The 18,245-nt window shown below is 40.5% G+C and overlaps 4 protein-coding genes across 6 annotated transcripts; 1 reads left to right on the forward strand and 3 right to left on the reverse strand.

Moving 5' to 3' along the window:
* Positions 1 to 1,131: 1,131 nt before the first annotated feature.
* On the reverse strand, positions 1,132 to 4,581 carry LOC118325608 (alpha-1-antitrypsin-like protein CM55-MS). Of its 3 annotated transcripts, none has more exons than XM_035658339.1 (6): positions 4,443 to 4,581; positions 2,318 to 2,963; positions 2,165 to 2,235; positions 1,876 to 2,069; positions 1,639 to 1,786; positions 1,132 to 1,564 (listed from the first exon to the last, which is right to left on the reverse strand). In XM_035658339.1, the coding sequence occupies exons 2-6, from the start codon at positions 2,955 to 2,957 to the stop codon at positions 1,370 to 1,372; spliced, it is 1,248 nt and encodes a 415-aa protein (XP_035514232.1). In that variant the 5' UTR covers positions 2,958 to 2,963; positions 4,443 to 4,581; the 3' UTR covers positions 1,132 to 1,369. The 3 variants fall into 3 exon arrangements, with proteins under 3 accessions (XP_035514232.1, XP_035514231.1, XP_035514230.1); XM_035658338.1 differs by lacking the exon at positions 4,443 to 4,581 and adding an exon at positions 4,107 to 4,244; XM_035658337.1 differs by lacking the exon at positions 4,443 to 4,581 and adding an exon at positions 3,616 to 4,007.
* On the reverse strand, positions 4,336 to 6,220 carry LOC118325610 (dual specificity protein phosphatase 26-like). The gene is made up of 3 exons (XM_035658340.1): positions 5,773 to 6,220; positions 5,131 to 5,342; positions 4,336 to 5,055 (listed from the first exon to the last, which is right to left on the reverse strand). The coding sequence occupies exons 1-3, from the start codon at positions 5,949 to 5,951 to the stop codon at positions 4,862 to 4,864; spliced, it is 585 nt and encodes a 194-aa protein (XP_035514233.1). The 5' UTR covers positions 5,952 to 6,220; the 3' UTR covers positions 4,336 to 4,861.
* A 320-nt stretch (positions 6,221 to 6,540) lies between these two features.
* On the reverse strand, positions 6,541 to 11,132 carry bag4 (BCL2 associated athanogene 4). Its single transcript, XM_035658485.1, has 5 exons — positions 10,845 to 11,132; positions 10,219 to 10,338; positions 9,755 to 9,985; positions 9,331 to 9,600; positions 6,541 to 8,536 (listed from the first exon to the last, which is right to left on the reverse strand). Exons 1-5 carry the CDS (start codon positions 10,920 to 10,922, stop codon positions 8,072 to 8,074), a joined length of 1,164 nt encoding a protein of 387 aa, XP_035514378.1. The 5' UTR covers positions 10,923 to 11,132; the 3' UTR covers positions 6,541 to 8,071.
* Positions 11,133 to 11,657: 525 nt separating this feature from the next.
* lsm1 (LSM1, U6 small nuclear RNA associated) lies at positions 11,658 to 14,556 on the forward strand. Its single transcript, XM_035658486.1, has 4 exons — positions 11,658 to 11,829; positions 11,997 to 12,065; positions 12,267 to 12,382; positions 13,880 to 14,556. Exons 1-4 carry the CDS (start codon positions 11,784 to 11,786, stop codon positions 14,048 to 14,050), a joined length of 402 nt encoding a protein of 133 aa, XP_035514379.1. The 5' UTR covers positions 11,658 to 11,783; the 3' UTR covers positions 14,051 to 14,556.
* The last annotated feature ends 3,689 nt before the right edge of the window (positions 14,557 to 18,245 follow it).

An 18,245-nucleotide genomic window follows, 5' to 3' on the forward strand; every position in this document is an offset into this window, starting at 1 on the left:
CACAGTTATTGCACAGTGAGTGGCTACCAATCCTTTCCTTCTGTCCTCTCTACCCTATTTCCTCCTCCCTCCGAGCGAGGAGTTGTAGAGTGTGAATTAGAGTGTGTTATTTCTTTTTGTATTCTATTTAGCTATTGCTTTTTTAAAAATTTTTATTTAATAATTTATTTGTATTTTTTGGATAATTTATTCATTTTTTAAATTTTTTTTATCTGTTAACCAGTTATCTCTTTAATGTAGTGTTTATTTATTTGTTGTAATGACCTCGTTTGGAGTCATTTTATGTGTCTATTTTTGTTATTAATTAATCTGCATTGATGAAGTAATAGCTGTATATGACGGAGACTATGTTGATGTTGGTAACCAGAAAGGGATCAGCTAGATGGTGGTGGCGTGGGAGGGGTTCGTTTGTGTGTGGGGGGGTTACTGTTATTATTATGTTGTTGAAATAATAAAAATAAAAAATGTTAATCATAAAAAAATTTATCTGATCCAGTGTCTACTTGTTGAAAGCAAACAAACACAATAATACTACCCTACTCACAACAGATTATACTAATACTGTACTTGAACGCAAAGTGTACACTGTAGTAATATATAATATAGTGTATTTGTTGCTAAAACATGCAAAACTGCCACGCCTTTTCAGTCTTTCCAAGAGAAATAAAATCAATTCCTAGGTGTTGTAATAAAGTACAATAGTGCAGTCCCTCCTTCTCTTCTGATTGGTTCAGAAAACGTATAAATTAGTACTCCACTATGCCCCTTTTGGTGCCCCATGTGCCCGGTCCAGCGGCTGTCAAGTCCCATCTTGTTTTTAAATATTAAAAGCTGTTACACTACATAGCATAGGGGCTTTTATTGAGCGGGACAAACTATACAATTCGTATCCAGACAGGTACTAATCATTAATTAATGCTATTTCTAATGAGATGATTGGTTGGAGATACTTTACACGTTGTTTTGTGTTATATTTTGGCTGACATGAATTTATTCTTCTCATAAAACATTACATAAGATCTCATGAAATTAAATGTTTGTTTACAAAAGAGCTGAGTCATATCTAATGGGAGAGAAATGTTTTATGTCTGGGATCTATTTATTTAGACAGATTAGACAGACAAATGTAAAAATGCTCCACAGTCCTTGAATTTATTGTATTTGCTATAAAAGATGATCTCTGTTATAGATGTTGATAATATTTATGCCTGAACTATTTTACCTTCAAAAACCAATAATTATAAAAACTCTCTAAAACATTTTTGCTACACACTCATTCATAAAGCAAGAGACCACAGGACAAATGTTTTTCTTAGTATTTTATAAGTGATGCAACAGCTGTGCTTGTGTAAACACAGTGTTTATTCCATCAGATGTTTGGGTTGATAATCTTGCCCATGAATAGGACGTTTTCTGTGTTGCGGACAGCGATGACGACCATAAATGGACGATCGAACTTCAAGACTGGGATGTGGCGGAAGGACATAAGTGTGATGCCGATGCCTGTGGCGGCTGCAGCGGTGGCTCCGGCCTCATCCACATCCAGGGTAGCTTGGTGCACAACCTGCGGAGCAAAGGAGGCAGAGTGAAACGAAAGGTGGAAGGAAATATGCGTGCAATTATATTTCCTATCCTTACCTCTGAGACTACCAGCTTTTGCCCCTCTGCAATGCCGCTCAAGTCTGCATTATCACTAAAAATGTCTGTCATTCCCATTTCAGTCAACACGTTGTTCAGTTTGTAGGAACTCTTGATGGAGAACTTTGGAACATATACATCATATGTCCTAAAGAGGAATGGGAAACGTACAGTGACTGATCTGACAGTAATGACTGATAACAAACCTTTCCGTATTAAAAACCAAGATCTCCCAACCTGGGCTTCATCCACTTCAGCCATTTGGTGACATGACCTGGGCAGATGGCGTTCTCCAGTGTTGCCATATCGTCAGGCAGCAGCAGCAGCATGGAGTAGGTGCTGTTGAAGGGAAGGTGGAGGACTGATGTGTTAATGGCCTGGTCGTAATATGTATCGAAGCGTCCCTCCTTATTCATCATCTGCACTGGAACCTGGAAAACGACAATTTAAACGTAAAGTCAGGACACAAAGTTTGCGTAACGACTGTAACTCAAATCCATTCTGAGGAAATGAAGCGACTCTGCACCCTGGTGTTCTCGTCCACCACGAACATGTCCGGTTTGGTGAGCTCAGGATCAAATGGAGTCGCCCACTTTCCTGTTTGACGAGTTAAAACACAACTTAAAGGTTGATGCATAAAGGTGTGACCTCCAACAACCAATTCACAGAACCTCTTTACCTTTGAAGTAGATGTAGCTGATGAGATACATGACCGTGTTTGGATCCAGGTTGCTGACCAGCTCGGCTATCTTCCCGTTGGTCTTCTCCCCCACATAATTATTGATGGTGTTGGCGCTTTCCGTGGTTTTGGTGAAATCAACATTGAACCCATCTGCAAGGTAGAACTGCTTCAAGGTCTCCAGGAACTCGGGCCGCGGCTTGAAGCTGTTGTCCACGAAGACGGCGGTCCCTGCACTGATGTCTTCACGAGATGTGGCGTTAGCCTGATCGAGGAGCACCTTGAAGGCCTGATCTACATCTGCCTGCGTCAGGAGGGTGTTGTTGAAACCCAGACCACTGTGGAGCTGCCGGTGGGTGTCCCCCCGAGCTCCTACGGACAAGGCAGCCAAGGCAACAGACACGCTAACTGGGGAGTAGAAGATATTCTTGCCTTGTGAGCCAGCATGAGCTGCCAGCTTCCTGTACAGACGGTAGGAGAACTCTTTGTTTGCTGCAGTCACCCGTGAGATGCTGTTGGAGCTGAGTGCAGTGTCTTGTACTGCCGGATCTTCGACGGTGGTATGACCTATGTGGTGATGGCCTCTCCCCACGCAGATCACTGCTGACAAGATCCAGATACTCAGGGCTGCGTGCATCATTGTGAACTAAGATGAAAGTTCAAAGGTAAACATTGTTCATTCGGGTTACACAATGTTTGCTAACGCACATATTGATTTTGCTAGTAGTTACAATAAATGTTGTTTTAAAGGCCCAATCAGCTTCTTATGAGCGATGAGCGCCGACATGAACAAACCATTTCTTGCCAACGCTTGAACAGTTTAGGTTATTTTACATTCAGATTTTATTATTTTTTGTCTTTCTCTGTGCTCTTCACACCAGTTTGGAGTGATTTAGAGGTGATGTCACATACGACCACGCACAAATCAGGGTTGAGCAACGTTAAATGAGAATCTGATAGTAGTTTGTGGACTGTTAATCAAATTTGATCCACCCACGCAGTTCTCATGAAGCAGAATAGCTGAACTTTTGAGTATTAAACTCTTAATAAATAATAATATATTAATATTTGATTGTTGCATTCTTAGTCATAAATATTTAATTTCATAGAAAGACAGTTTTTAACTTGAAATTCATGAAATTACAACAACACATCCATTGAACCTCCAGATGGACGATAAGAAGAACTCAAGATATCAAACATAGTTTTTAGCTGTTGGAGAATTTAAACTTTTACATGAATCATATATTGCAAAAAAACAACCTATCGGGGTTCTCTGAATCTTTCTAACCACTTACCCTGTCCGACGAAGCACAGACTGGATGAAGGGGGGGGACGTCCCTTTTATAAGATTGATCAGAACAACTGAACTTTGGCTTTGTTGATTTTCTATCTCTGCCTTTTATTTGTTCTGTGTAATGATTACTGTCCAACCATGGCATAGTTTTCTTCAGCAGCATGTACAAAAACCTATATTTCTGTCTCTAGCCCATTCTCTGTATCATATTGTAGAAACCAAACTGATGTTTCTGTATGCAAGTAGCACTGATGTGTAAACTGAGAGCCAGATATTCACCAAAAGATTAATCAGATTCATATTTTAATGGAAAACCTCTATCTATGTAACATGTATATTAAAATATATAAAGAAATATGTTTACCTTAAAGCTCCAGTGTGTAACATTTAGGAGGATCTATTGGTAGAAATTAAGTATAATATTCATAGGTATGTTTTCATTAGTTTCATTAGTTATTCACCTGAATATAAGAATTGTTGTGTTTTTATTACCTTAGAACAAGTCGTTTTTATCTACAGGGAGCGTGTCCTCTTCTAACGTATCTGCCATGTTTCTACAGTAGCCCAGAACAGACAAACCAAACACTGACTCCAGATCAGGCCTTTTATGTTTTGGGGGTTTTTTTTGCAGTCACCAAAGTTTCTCCTAAACTCTTGGTTGAGACGAAGTTTGTCTTAGTCTGCAATTTCACTACTAGATGCCACTAAATCTTCTTACGTCTTTTGGTGTGGGAAATAAGCATTTTATTTTCAGATCAGAATCCACTGACAGTCAGATTATACTGGAACAATGAAGGACCATTGTAGTAAGGAAGGTATTTGACATACAATTAACACCTTGATGGAATCAACTTTGTCAGGAGCTCAGCAACTGTTCTTCCGTTTACTTATTATGAGGCAAAACACTCTGAAAGTCCCCTCAGAGAACAACCATGTTGAGGTCTTCTCTCCGTGCAGAATGAAATAAAGAGATCTGATTCATCACACCGAGGCTGTAATTCTTCAGAGAACTAGCAACTCTCAGTATTTCAGAAGGATTTCTACACAGGAAAGGATCAGATGATGAAAGTCCGTTGTCAAAAACAATATCAGTAGCACTCAAAGTAAAAAAAAAAAAGATTTATGCAAACGTATAATGAAATCAGTGGATCTCATAACATTATGGAGTATACTCGAACTATCTTTATCATATCAGCCCTCGTGTTCTGGACCCATGAAAGCTGACCAGTAATGCTATCAGGTAGGGTTCAGTGTGGGCCAAAGAGCTGGCCGTCCAGTTTGATGAGCTGCCGGAGGAAGCCTCGATTGGGGATAACACCCCGGTTATCTTTCACAGCACAAATAGCCTCCACGAGGGTCAGGTTCTGCTTCAGCATCAGGTAGGCCAGGACCAGGGTGGCAGAACGGCTCACCCCTACATGACAGTGCACCAACACCTTGCCTGAGAACCAGAGACAACATTAGATTCATTTCTAAACTGACACCAAATCTAATTGGCTTTAAATGAGTCATCTACCTCCTTTGCTGAGAGCCCTGTGGATAAAGTCGGCCGCTGCCTGGAAGTTAACGCTCATGTCAAAGTCACAGGAGTCATGAGCCTCTATGCCCATGTAGCTGATCTTCATGCGGTCGTAGATTTCCGGCTGTCCTCTGCGTTTACTGTGAGCTGCATTCAGGATGTGAGTGACTCGATGCATGGACAGATCAGCGCAGTTCTCTGCACTGTGTCTGAAAAACACATCAGCTCTTGTGTTTCCTGATGAACGTTTGCATGCAGCTTATTTCACAGTGATGGATTGATATTTAGGAGACAATTTCAGACATGTGCATTGGAACGTATCAAGAAACCTGAGACTTGCTTTCATGCCTTCCCTTCAGTGGAAACTCTCGTACTTCCCAGAGATGTAATTTACGCAAGTTCCCAATGTGGAATGCAACTTGTGGGATCTTAAGTTACACCGTCTGCATTCAAATATGATTTATGATCAGTTCCTCTTTCACATATGTGGACTGAATCCAAGCCTAGAGTTGAGTAATATTTGTAAAAAGGGCTCAGAGGGCACAAAAAAGTAGCAGACACAGCAGAGAGGCTTAAAAGGCTCCATTCTTATCAGTCACTGTGTGGGTTTTTACCAAAAGAGATAAGCGAGTTACTTACTGGTCACCAATGTAAAGCTTTGGCCACACTTCATCTGCATGGCTGATGATTGCTCTGCCAGTAAACAAGAGTCTTTCCAACTCAAACACCGCTAAACCTGGCGAGCTCAGGTCAATTTCCACTTTCCGAGGAGGGGGTTTATCATTCCAGGAGGCGGGAAGTTTGGATGTATAGGACATCGTTTGTTTCTTTTTGCACGGGGATTCAGGCAGATCTCGGAGGTGACACAGGAGCTTTATGAGAAAACTTAGTCCATTAAAAGTAGACCATAAAAAAAAAAAAAAACCCAAAAAATATTAGTCTTCCTGAAGAAAGTTGGAAAAAATTCCTAGCAAGCTGTCTGGACCCACTGCGTCGAACTGGGCAGCATGACACCTCAGATTTACTCTCCACAGGGTGTCCTAAGTGCTGTCAGGCCATTTGACCCTCAAATTAAATCCAGCCTGTGTGCCTCAACCCTTCCAGGGCCTGTGTTATGCTTTTGCATCAAAATAGCTGTCTATTTAAAGATCTGAATGCTGGCTAGCAGACGTAGGGAGTGTGAGGCCATGCAGCAGTTTCCACTTGACAGGAAAAGAATAAATGATAATGATAATTTCTCATTATTGTATTTTTATAACAGAAGTTTCTGCTTCTTTTTAAAGAAGAAAATAAGCTTATTTATCTGTAGCCGCTATCCACTTAGAGCTAGATATCTCACCTTAAATATATTTGCTGTTAACTTTACAATAAAAAACAATGAGAAGAAGAAAATAAATATTCAGGTGGTCACAGGTTAAAAAATATACTGACATTTAATTATTTCTCTATTTTCCAACTTGTAATAATTTCAATATTTATCAGGCAAAGATTCCCATCTTGTGTCGGAAACATGCATTACATGTGAAACTGTACAGTTGTGCTCCATTTAAACAGAAACTTACCAGCACAGGAAAATGAACACATATGACAGGTGTTTTTTTTGTTTTTTTCATGCAAAGCTTGTGTTGTTATTTTTTATTATTTTATTTTTTTCTAATCATATAAAACCATCCCCTGAAATATGGCACTCTTTTTTTTCTAAATCAACACATCAACAATGATTGGGAAAAAAAAGACTTGCTCTACACAAGAAAATGGATTGCGGTCCAAATCTGGATAACAAGGACGTTAGTGCTCGAGAAAAACAGAAACAACGTCCAAATGAAACAACTGATCCAAGCGCTGTGACCACATCGTCCTTCAGCACAAAACATTACTGAAAATGTTAAAGTACATACTTTCTTTGATCCTTTACAGCGACTGATTGAACACTTGCTTCAGAAAATACAAATCACTTGCTTAGTCATATATATTCCAAGTGTTCAAAAAGGGATAGAAAGAACATAATTTAACAGCTTTTCAAGTAACTCTTAAACTTGTCCTTATTTATCTGTAATAACAGTAGTTCCTAGAGCGAAATACATGGCATTCATATGTAGGTCTGATTCTAGGTCTGCACTTGGGAAGCAATTTCATCCGAAAGATGGAATAACGAGGACAGCAATCTTTAGAGGGTTTTCACTAATTTGCTACGTTCTAGGCCCAGTTTTGAGCTCGGAGATGTCGTGACTGTACTGAGTGCTCGTCTGACATTACAGTGCATGCAGGGGCTGGGAGCGCGGTTGAGACGGGAAAGCATTGCACCTATTCCTGCAGAGACATGGAGGAGCAAATGGGCAACTAAGTGTACGGCCTCTATCGGAGGAGGGGGGAGGGGGAGCTCGATATCGTGGTCATGCAAATGGGCTGCGAGATGTGTTAGTAGACAGCTAACGAAGTGCACGTGTCGTTAGATGTGGGATCAGACTAAAAGGGAACCCACGATCCTGAGGGACAGCATGACGATAATCTAACGGTTGTAATGTGGCACTAAATCAATTCATCTTCCAGTGACTCTGCCCTGCGTTTATGCTGGCAAAGGCGTGACATAAAAGATAAGCTGAGCAAGTGTGTCAGGTTGTGTAGTCAGCACAGTCACTCACTGAGGCTGAAAGTCACTTCTGATATGTACAACCTTCAGTCTGCACTTCTAACACCACCATGTCACTTATACCAGCATAATTAGGCTTTAAAAAGGTCGATTCCATGTACCAGTAGTTGCTCTATCTTGTTCTTGGGTCCATGCCACTTCATTTCACTTTACATCACGGTGGTGGAAACAACCTTAACATAACACAGCTCCGAGGAACAAGACTAGACCCTCAATGAGTCCATGGAAGATCTGGAAGAAGAAAAACAGCAAGACTTAGTGACCCACAAACCAATAAATAAGTCCAGTTCAGAAGGCTTTCTTCTCCAGCTGGTCCAGAATGGCCTGGATCCTCTGTACGGCCTCCTTTCGGGCTTGCCGGACGCTCTCCTGTCCCTGAGTCTCCACAGAGTCCAGCACCAGCAGCTCTTTGGTCAGCAGTTCCTCCAGACACCGATAACTCTTGTCTGTCTTTTTGCCAACAAACTCGTCAACATCTTCCTGAAGCAGCATCACTCTGGCCATGACCTGTTGGACCCTCGCTAGGCCGGGGTTACTGCTCAGGGGCTGGGGTCCGATTGGGCCTGGAGCCGGAGCTTGGGCCGGAGCCGAGGGCGGCGGCTCACCTTGCGAAGGATTAGGCTCTCCTCTCCCGGTTTTGTTGTACATTTGGGGGGGTGAGCTTATCTCGGCAGGCTTCCCGTTGGGCGGGTTCGGGGATGGGGTCGGCCTCGGTTTAGGTCCCACTTGTGGGGCACGTTGGTGCTGTTGGTCCTAAAGTAACAAACAGAAAGATGGTAAAATATTGTGTTTAAGAGCTCTTGTGGTTTAATGTCTCCGATGTACTTTTTTTATTACTGACTGTATGATAGTGTTGGTGTTTGGACAAATATATCAGTTATCAAGTCCATCGCTGGTTGTTCTTTTTGGACGACTTTTGTCTTTTTATTATGCTCATTTAATGGTCTGCCTACGAAGAATGAGAGCTGGCGCCGAACGCACACTGAGCACAAGAATAAGTGAGAGGAAAAACAGCTGTAGCGACAGAATATTTTCACATCTATCTGCTGTGAATTAAGAATTTATTTCAACTAGTTTGAAGACGGGGAATGCAGTAAAAAAGCTGAGGCTCTAACCAGGACTGTTACTCCAGGGAAGACGAGGACACTGGAAGGGACAGGAGAGGAGCTGGTTGTTGGACAGACTCTTCTGTACAACTATAAAACCCTACTGTACGACATCAATAAGAAGAATTGCCTGGTTGCCCAAGGCAAGTAAAAGCCACGTAAGGCTAGTACATCAAACTAAAAAAGGAATGAAAACACATCTCGCTTCCTCCTCATCTCTGTTGAGAGTTGCACACGCAGCGATCGGACACAGGAGTGTCGTCTGGTGGCGTAACCTCTGATAACATTGAGATCAGATGTTCCTAACGCAACCAGGAAACCAGACGTTTCCTGATATTTCCACATTATAACATTCAGATAAAAACAAGTGGGACTGCACCTTCTCTTTCCGTTTACTTATCACTGAACAAACTTGTGGAAAACGACTCTCCAGGTTCATACCTTGGGTTGGTAAGGTGGTGGAGCACCCGTTCCGGTCCCCGGCCATGCTGGTGGGTGCGCTGGACGGACAGGATTTCCGTAGTGGTTTTGTGGCGGCTGCTGGCCTGGCTGCCATTGCTGCTGTGAGGGGGCATACGCACCAGAGTGCGCCCACGCGTCGGCCTGCGAGCTTGGGTGGAGAGCCTGGCCAGAGGGGTAAGGGGGGTTCGGAGGCATCGCGTGGCCGCTTTCATTGTAGTGAGGGTACGGCCCAGGAGGGTATCCAGGACCCTGAAAACACAGGCAGGACGGACAGAAACATTCACCAAAAAGACCAACCAAATCAATTTTATTACTAACGTCACTGTGCAAAGTGCGTAACAGTCAGAGAAAATCAATTGCAATGTTAAACTTGGCAACTCCGTGTGTGTTTAAATGAACTCACCCCTTGACAGTGTGGACCAGGATAGTGATGGTGTTGGTGTTGAGAGTGAGGCTGCCCAGACGGCCCACTGCTCTGCTCCGCCGGACAGACCTGGTTAGGATAAGGACCTGGAGCGGGTCTCTGAGGGTCAGCACAGTAGAAAGGGTTGGACGGGTGGAAACCACTTGTTGAATACTGATTCTGCGCTGGGCTGTAGACGCCGTGGCCGTTCGGATAACCTCCGGGCATTACCTACACAGGAAGCACAAGAGGAGGGAGGAGGGAGGGATTCGTCATGAGAAACGCCACCGACTGCCTGTAAAAGTCTGTCGTGGTGACGTAACCGCGTCCACACAGCAGCTGACTGTTAGAAAATGTAAGTGAAGGGTGAAAGCACTTAAAGAGACTTAAGATAACGAGTGGACTTACTGCTACGGTAACGCTCTCGGGGGTTTTAAGAGGTTACGCTGCAGCATGAGCCTTACCTGTTGATTGTACTGTGGCTGAACATCGGATCCCGACGGATAGGTATTTGCATAGTGTCCTGTGGAATGAGACTGAGGATACCAGTAGTGTGGAGGGTAGCCTGGGTACTGGGGAGCATCCTGTGAACACACACACACACATATATAGATATGTATATATAAATAAAGGAGGATATATAGAAAGATACTTTTATTCTGAGGGAAATTCAAGAGGAGGAGGGTTATTTAAAGAGGAAATCTGTCTTTTAAGCACCAGGAGTGGCACTTTTTATAATCTGAGCAGGCAGAAGATAATAAAGGGAGAAATAAAGGGAAGTGTAAGAACTATTCAAGCCCAAACACACACAATAAAGTGAGTAAACAGTGGCAGCGACTCGTGCGACGGCTTGTTGAACCAGCTCCCACCATAGCAGCCACATTGCACATAATTAAACAACACGAACATGCACTGTAGCACAATCAGCAGTGTTGATAACACCCAACACAAAAAGCCAACTATTACATAACGCTAGCTCCGTTAGCTCTGTCGTTACGCAAGCTAACTGAGGGTCGTTTGTGAATTAACAAAAAAAAACACAGTCGAAAGGCAGCGAACAGCCCCTAGAGGACACATATCCACTGCTTACCATGGTGCTATTCCAGTTCCCGTTGTTAGTTTCCGAGTTGCAAGTGGAGGGCCAGCCAGATTTCAGATTTGACTGCATTTGATGATGGTGGTGGTGGTGATGGTGCAGCTAAGCGCGGTTCCCGGCAGCCGTCCTGTCATCAGCCATTGTTAGAAATAAAAAAAAAACACAATTATTTAACAGAAAACACCCGAACCTGACTGATTTCAGAGGCCGTCGGTTGGCGTTGCCGTGTTTCCTGCAGAAGTGGAGATCCGCTTTATTTGGGATGAGGAAATGATTGAATGACAACGAGGCCAATCGGGGTACTGTCTCTTTAAATGAGGGGAGAGGGGTGAAAACGACAGAGCGCTCACTCTGTTGCTGCTCTCCGGCACCGTGAACGTGCTTTAAACGTGCTGCTAGGATCTGCTGTCACGTTGTTAATGCTGTATATAAAATGTCAGATTATGAGTTCTTCTATGGTCTTACTGTTTGGGTGCGTTTGTAGGAAAAATCTGATTTAATTTAGGCACTTGTTTTGGCCGCACAAGCAAAAAAAAGTGTTGAGTTTTTCCGAGTCTGTCAGTGCCTCTTACGATATACGATCTTTGCTGTCACATGTACGTCAGCAGATGCTTTTAGCCAATAGGAAAAAAGGTCTTTAAAATATTTTTTATTTTTTAATATTAACTCGTATTTTAATCTTTAAAAACTACCCGCTTTTTGCTGCTACATTTATTTAAAGACATTTTCTTAAAACAGCGGTCGAAAAAACGACCACAAGGAGAATTTAAACTGCATTGCAGCGCCCCGAAGGGTTAAACGTGCACAGGAAGTTTATCCCCTGCGTGTATAAAGACGCTTCCTGTGCTCCTCTTAAAAAGAAACATATTTTGAAACATTCATGGCTTGACGTTACATAAAAGATACACGAAGCCAAATAAACAGCAGCCCAAGATGAACTACGTACCGGGGACGGCGAGCCTCATTGACGACATCGACAGTAAGTTGGAGAGGGAGGATCCGCTCCCTCGTTCAGGGGGTTTTTTTGGTGAAAGGAAAAAAAAAAAAACAGTTTCAAGATGTGGCATCGTGTGTCTCACACTTGGAAATCCCTCGTAGCCGCTGAATATTGTGCTTAAACACGCTCTTGTTGGTTGTGTCCTGCAGAGAAGCACCTGGTGCTGCTCCGAGATGGCAGAACACTGATCGGTTACCTCAGAAGCATTGATCAGTTCGGTATAACTCGTTTGATTATCTCCCACTTTGTCTGCACTCATATACACATGAGACACAAGCTTTTTGCAGCTAACTCCATAAAGTTAAACAGTTTCTAAGCTTTATTTGCGTTCTTGTTCTCTGTAACTCTGCACTTTGTATCTCTAACCTCTCCCCCTCCCTTCATCCCTCCCTTCATCCCTCCATCCCTCCCACCGACAGCCAATTTAGTTTTTCATCAGACAGTTGAGCGCATCCACGTGGGGAAGAAATTTGGAGACATCCCCAGAGGAATATTCATTGTGAGAGGAGAGAATGTGGTGCTGCTTGGAGAGATAGTAAGTGGGAATGATAACCTCTGTTTTATGTGTGTGTGTGTTTGAATGATGTGAGCAGCTCAAACGATACAAACTTGGGGTTCAACAACAGTAGATGGAGAGTAATTACTGCTAATAATATACTATACATTAGGCTTCAGTCATTAACATGTCTGCTGCCTTCTAATAAATATGATTTTTTGTTTGTTTGATTGCTCTTTGGCATCCCTTGTTTTGTAAATAAGGACTAGGCCATGCAGGAAGATGGAAGATGGGATGATGTGTTGTATGAAAGCGGAGGAACGCTCAGATGAGCTGCACAGTTTCTGTACAGTTTGTGCAGCAGTGTGTTCACAGTTTGATACATAAAGGTTATTATCAATGTGCAAGATAAAGTCTGAGGGATGTGAATTAATGTAACACAGATTCAGCGTGGGTGTAAGAGTCAGTGTCAGTGGGGGGCCAGCTGCAGAACGGGGTCAATAATCAGGAGAAACTGATATTATCGTGTATCCGATCATTAAATTATACAGCCGATAAATCTGCAAACTGTTTATTAGGCTTTATGTTCTGTGAAAGCCAAAGTAAGTTTATGATTTTATTTTATTTTTCTGTTTGTTTTTGCTGTGGAATATTAAATCTTTGCTCCCTACTTCTTACCGTTAGCTATGCTTAAACTACAGGGTATGAACTTCTTTTTTAAATACAAAAATGTTAAATATTCAGTTAATTTATTGGCGTCGACCATGAGAAAACAGGTTATTATCAGTTATCGTATCGGTTGGGGGGGAAACAAAATCCATATTGTGCATCCATACTGTAAAACTGCAAAATACAAAACAGTCTAAGATTGGAAACCTACATAAACATACAAACAAGATACAAGAAGAGTTGTCGGAACTTAAACATCATAATATTAGATCTTCTCTACTGTATGTGAATGTGACACATTACAGTGACAGTACGGGACCTTAGGCCTGCACACAACGCATACATGACACATGAACACAGACTCTCTAACTCTATAAATATGCATCACTTTATCAGCACGTGATCCTCTAATAACATCGTGTTATCGAGCTCAGTGCTCCGGAGGATCTTTTGTGGTAGGAGAGGTTTGCAGTAGCTTGATAACTACACTGAGTTGTTATTTCAGTTTTATTTTATTAGTCATTTATTACTCATTATTAATTTATTTCAATTGCTGATGTGGGTAGAGATTCAGTCAGCATGCAGGCGAGGTTTGTGGTGGAGTATTGGTGGCTTCTTCAGACATTTCTACGGAGACATTAGATTACCACAGCGGTCACTATCGTCAATCAAATCTCTGCGTGCTCTATGATAAAGAGGTTCTCGAGCAATGTTAATTTGTAATGGGAGGTTAGAGAAAACAGATTGCTGTTAATGCAGTTACAGTGTCGGACAATGAAAACAAAACACAGCTGATAAACAGTGAAATTCCAGTTTATTTGTACTGTGTAATAACATAAACAATCTGGTGACTCTCTGTCTCTGCAGGATGTGGACAAGCCCTGCGACACGCTCTTGCAGCAGGTCTCCATCGAAGAGATCCTGGAGGAGCAACGGTTGCAGCAGCAGGCCAAACAGGAGACGGAGAAAGTCAAAATGCAGGTCCTGAAAGACCGAGGCCTTTCCATCCCCAAAGCCGACAACCTGGACGAATACTAACGCGGCCTTGACCTCCGGGAGCCTCGTTCTCAGTTTGCGTCGGACTGAGACATTTTTACGTTGAGTTTGAGAGCATGGGAGCGTTTTTTGTTGTATGGGTACAAGGCTGCATCCTGCTGGGCCTGTATACTATAGCGTACTGTATGAATTTAATTTGAATTAACTGGAGAGAGAGAGAGAGAGAGATGCTCTCACTTTTGCAGATCATGACAAGAAATGGAAAAAAGTATATTCATGTGTTTTTGTTTAAGATCACTCTTTTGACAACTTAGCAATTATTTTACAGCAGCACTTTGTATTTTGTCACTGATATGCTGTGTCTTTTTATTTGGAGATATGTGGGCCTGCTATTGACACACAAAAAACTTGCTATGCTCCATTAAAGAGTTTAGTTTTTCATGATGCAAGGCGTCCTTGGTAAAAAAATCCTACTGTTTCACTTCCTCTGCTGTCTTTAATGCATTAAAGGATGAGATGTTTGGGCACATTTGCAGCCCGTGATGGCACCACCGTCTCAGCACAATGTGGCATCAGAACGTGAGACTCCTTATGAGGGGGGAAAAAGGTCATGATTCATTTGGATAATTGAGTTTAGGGGCAGGCGGTGTATCGGTGCATCAGACTGCCGCCTCACGTCCTGTTTATAAAGAGCAGAGAGCGTCCGGAGAAATTGATCTTATCTGCCTGCATGGATCAATAACAGGCTTGTTAATCGTTTGGGATGGGAACAGTGAGTTAATATTAAACAGGCGCTCCGCAGGAACCCTGTGACCGCCTCACTGCTGCCCTCACACCGGCTTTACAACAGCCTGCATGCAACTACAAAAAAAAAAAAAAGAAGAAAACGTTTGCAGAAAGATGTTAAGTTTTGTGCAGGTACGACTTCCGGTCTAACTTCAAAATAAAACTCCACAGAAGTCCCTTTTTGTATAATTTATTAAAGTGACAACCTCTGACTAAGTGACATATTTAATGGATAGTTCATATTATATTCCAAACTGTACACTTAATCCAAATAATGAACACAATATATGCAAGACTTTAGCAGATTATTTCCTGTTTAGGAAACTTTTTATGCAGTCCTCTATTAATTTATTTTTTAAATAGTTTTTAACAATCATACAGACTTAATTGGCTTCTTCTTTGACAAATTCAATATTTTCTTTTCCTTGACGCTTAGCTTACTTCACATTATGTTTACTTTTCCCTCACAGAAGTGAACCAAATGTTGAGATATGGGCCTACTGTGTATATTTAAAAAAACATTTTTATACCCCTTAAAATCAAAAGGCCTCGCGACCTCTCCCATGAAGCTTTGACGACCCCTAGTGAGGGTCCCGACCACCAGGTTGGGAATCACTGTCTTAATGAATCAGGAGAGCAAAAGTGGAGATTATACCAGACTATACAAAGATCTGTACATAAACTGCTTTTAGATTACGCCACCTGAAAATGATGGAAGACAAAAGCCTCCAAATATATCTAAATATTAAATTGTCACGTTACACTTTACGCACCGGCAATCCTTTGGATCTCAGGGTTTGGATCCTTTTATCTGAAGTAACCAACATGGAAGAGGTGATCTGAATATGGCCCAGGTGAACAATTATTACAACCATATGGATGTATTTAGTTTGCAGTCATGGGTCATCATCTGTAAATCTCAGCAGTGTGCAGAGGCAGTTAACAAATGGCCTGGTCCAACATCAAAAAGGCAAATAAAAGCCTAAATCTTGAGAGATATTGCCACCTAATTCAATGCATCTGTATCATTCAATACAAGGACTGTTCTATTATACAGAAATTCTACCACCAGATGGCGACTTTACCTTTTTTCCCCCACTCAATGGCCAATTTACCCTCATTTGTATCATTGCAATAGAGCCAAAGTGACATTGTGGTGCAACTTTTACGTAAGTGTGATATAGAAACTTGAAGCCACCAGTGCACATACACTGAGAATGGACTTCACAGTGAATAAGCAGCAATGAACACTATTTGTATATCCAAATATCCTGGACATTTTAATGAAGCAGAAAGAGTAGAAGAATTTTAATATGTAAATTCATACTCTAAAAAAAAAACACATGAGACACACACTGTTGTTCCAAGCAAACTATTTGTATATGTAAAAGTAAGTGGTTAGCCCATCCACATTAGATGATGTGACTTTATGTTGCTTTTAACCACCTTCAAATTTAGTTTTTCTTTTCTGCATAGATGAGGCCCAGCACATAAAAGTATAAGTCAACTAAAAACTTTTTTCAAGTCTTTCAAAAATGTCGTTTGAATTACTTAGCTAATCTACATAAATCTAGCTAGATTAGCTAGCATTTTACTTACATAACTAAAATTTACTAAGAATTTTAATCATCTTCAAAATTTGGTTTTCTTATCACATAAACGAGGCCTAGCACGTAGTTAAATACAAGGAAATTAAAAACGTTTTAGTTTCCTTGGCTAAATACAGGAAAGCAGAAAGTAGCTAGCTAATCTACATCAATCGTTAGCTTGCTAATTAGCTAGCATTTTGCTAACATTAGCTGTCAGTTATAACTAGCTAACGTTAGCTAGTTACTTTGCATTTTTGCTAGCGTTAGCTTACTTAAAATGACATGACTAACGTTACATGTCGCTTTTATCTTTTAACCTTTTTTCTAAATTTGGTTTTCTTTTCAACATAGACGTAGCTAAGTGTGAGGAAATAAAAAACTTTTTCAAAATAACTTTTTAACTTCCTTGGCTAAGTACAGTAAGCAGCTAGCGATCTTCACAAACCGTTAGTTAGCTTTTTGCTAACATTAGCTGTCAGTTGTAACTAGCTAACAATTGATGTACATTAGCTTATTCAAAAACATTAATTTGAGATGATGTGGCTTTTATCTTTTAACCTTTTTCAAAATTTGGGTTTTCTTTCAACATAGACAAGGCCCAGAACAATAAGTGTGAGGAAATGTTAAAAAAAATGTGTTGTTTTTTTTAATTTCCTTGCCTTAGTACAGTAAGTAGCTAGCTAAACTTCACAAACTGTTGGCTAGCATTTTGCTAACATTAGCTGTCAGTTGTAACTAGCTAACGTTAGCTAGTTACTTTGCATTTTTGCTAGCATTAGCTTATTTAAAATGACATGACTAACGTTACATGTCGCTATTATCTTTTAACCTTTTTCTAAATTTTTACATTTTAAAGTTTTCTTTTCAACATAGACGTAACGTTAGCGAAGTGTGAGGAAATTAAAAACTTTTTTTCGTTTCCTTGGCTAAGTACAGTAAGTAGCAGTAATCGTTGACTTGCAAGTTAGCTGGCATTTTGCTAACATTAGCTGTCAGTTGATGTAGATTCGCTCATTCAAATAGTGCTAACATAAACTTGAGATGATGTGAATATGTGTGGCTTTTATCTTTTAACCTTTTTCAAAACGTGGTTTTCTTTTCAACATAGACAAGCCCAGCACATAAATTAAAAATTAATAAATTAATAAAATTAAAAATGTGTTGTTTTTTGAATATCCTTGCGTTAGTACAGTAAGTACCTAGCTAATCTTCGCAAACCGCTAGGTAGCATTTTACTAACATTAGCTGTCAGTTGTAACTAAATTCAAATTCAAATCAGCTTTATTGGCATGAATGTAAAACAACAATATTGCCAAAGCTACAAATAAATTACATAAGAACAATTTCATACATTTCATTAAATAAGTAAATAAAACAGTAAAAGTTGTTTGTGTGTGTTAATAAAAAGTAAAATAATAATAATTAGAAAAAAAATGAAAGAAAGTTAGAAAATGAAAATAATATATTAAAATAAAATAAATAAATAAAATAGTAAGAGTGTGTGTGTTAAAAATGTAATATATTAAAACTTAAAATAAAATAAATAAATGAAATAGTGACGTGTGTGTTAAAAAAAATAAATAAAATAAATAAATAAATGAAAATATATTAAAATTAAAATAAAATAGATAGATAAAACTGTAAACGTGTGTGTGTGTGAGTGTGTGTGTGTGTCTATATATATATTAAAAGACAAAAAAAAAATCAATTATTTTATATATTTATCCGTCTGAGTTTCCTCTGGTTGTCCTCAGTTCGTGGCATGAGGAGACATATTTTGCTGCAGTTATTTGACATTTGGGCATTTCTCCCAGTCAATAGGGGAGTTTCTGTGTGTCTGATATACATTTGAATTCGGGGTA

This window comes from Morone saxatilis, unplaced genomic scaffold (assembly GCF_004916995.1).
Source record: "Morone saxatilis isolate NCDOM2014 unplaced genomic scaffold, NCSU_SB_2.0 Contig16, whole genome shotgun sequence".
NCBI classification, from domain to species: Eukaryota; Metazoa; Chordata; class Actinopteri; family Moronidae; genus Morone; species Morone saxatilis.

Coding starts and splice junctions, on each gene's coding strand:
- lsm1 (XM_035658486.1), top strand. CDS start 11,784: ATGAACTACGTACCGGGGACGGCGAGCCTCATTGACGACATCGACA. Junction 11,830..11,996: donor CCTCATTGACGACATCGACA/GTAAGTTGGAGA, acceptor TGTGTCCTGCAG/AGAAGCACCTGGTGCTGCTC. Junction 12,383..13,879: donor TGGTGCTGCTTGGAGAGATA/GTAAGTGGGAAT, acceptor CTGTCTCTGCAG/GATGTGGACAAGCCCTGCGA.
- bag4 (XM_035658485.1), bottom strand. CDS start 10,922: ATGCAGTCAAATCTGAAATCTGGCTGGCCCTCCACTTGCAACTCGGAA. Junction 9,986..10,218: donor AGCCACAGTACAATCAACAG/GTAAGGCTCATG, acceptor CTTCCTGTGTAG/GTAATGCCCGGAGGTTATCC. Junction 8,537..9,330: donor CACCACCTTACCAACCCAAG/GTATGAACCTGG, acceptor TTGTTACTTTAG/GACCAACAGCACCAACGTGC.
- LOC118325610 (XM_035658340.1), bottom strand. CDS start 5,951: ATGTCCTATACATCCAAACTTCCCGCCTCCTGGAATGATAAACCCCCT. Junction 5,343..5,772: donor AAGCTTTACATTGGTGACCA/GTAAGTAACTCG, acceptor TGTGTTTTTCAG/ACACAGTGCAGAGAACTGCG. Junction 5,056..5,130: donor CAGGGCTCTCAGCAAAGGAG/GTAGATGACTCA, acceptor TCTGGTTCTCAG/GCAAGGTGTTGGTGCACTGT.
- LOC118325608 (XM_035658337.1), bottom strand. CDS start 3,777: ATGCTGCTGAAGAAAACTATGCCATGGTTGGACAGTAATCATTACACA. Junction 2,236..2,317: donor CAGCTACATCTACTTCAAAG/GTAAAGAGGTTC, acceptor CTCGTCAAACAG/GAAAGTGGGCGACTCCATTT. Junction 1,565..1,638: donor AAAAGCTGGTAGTCTCAGAG/GTAAGGATAGGA, acceptor TTTGCTCCGCAG/GTTGTGCACCAAGCTACCCT.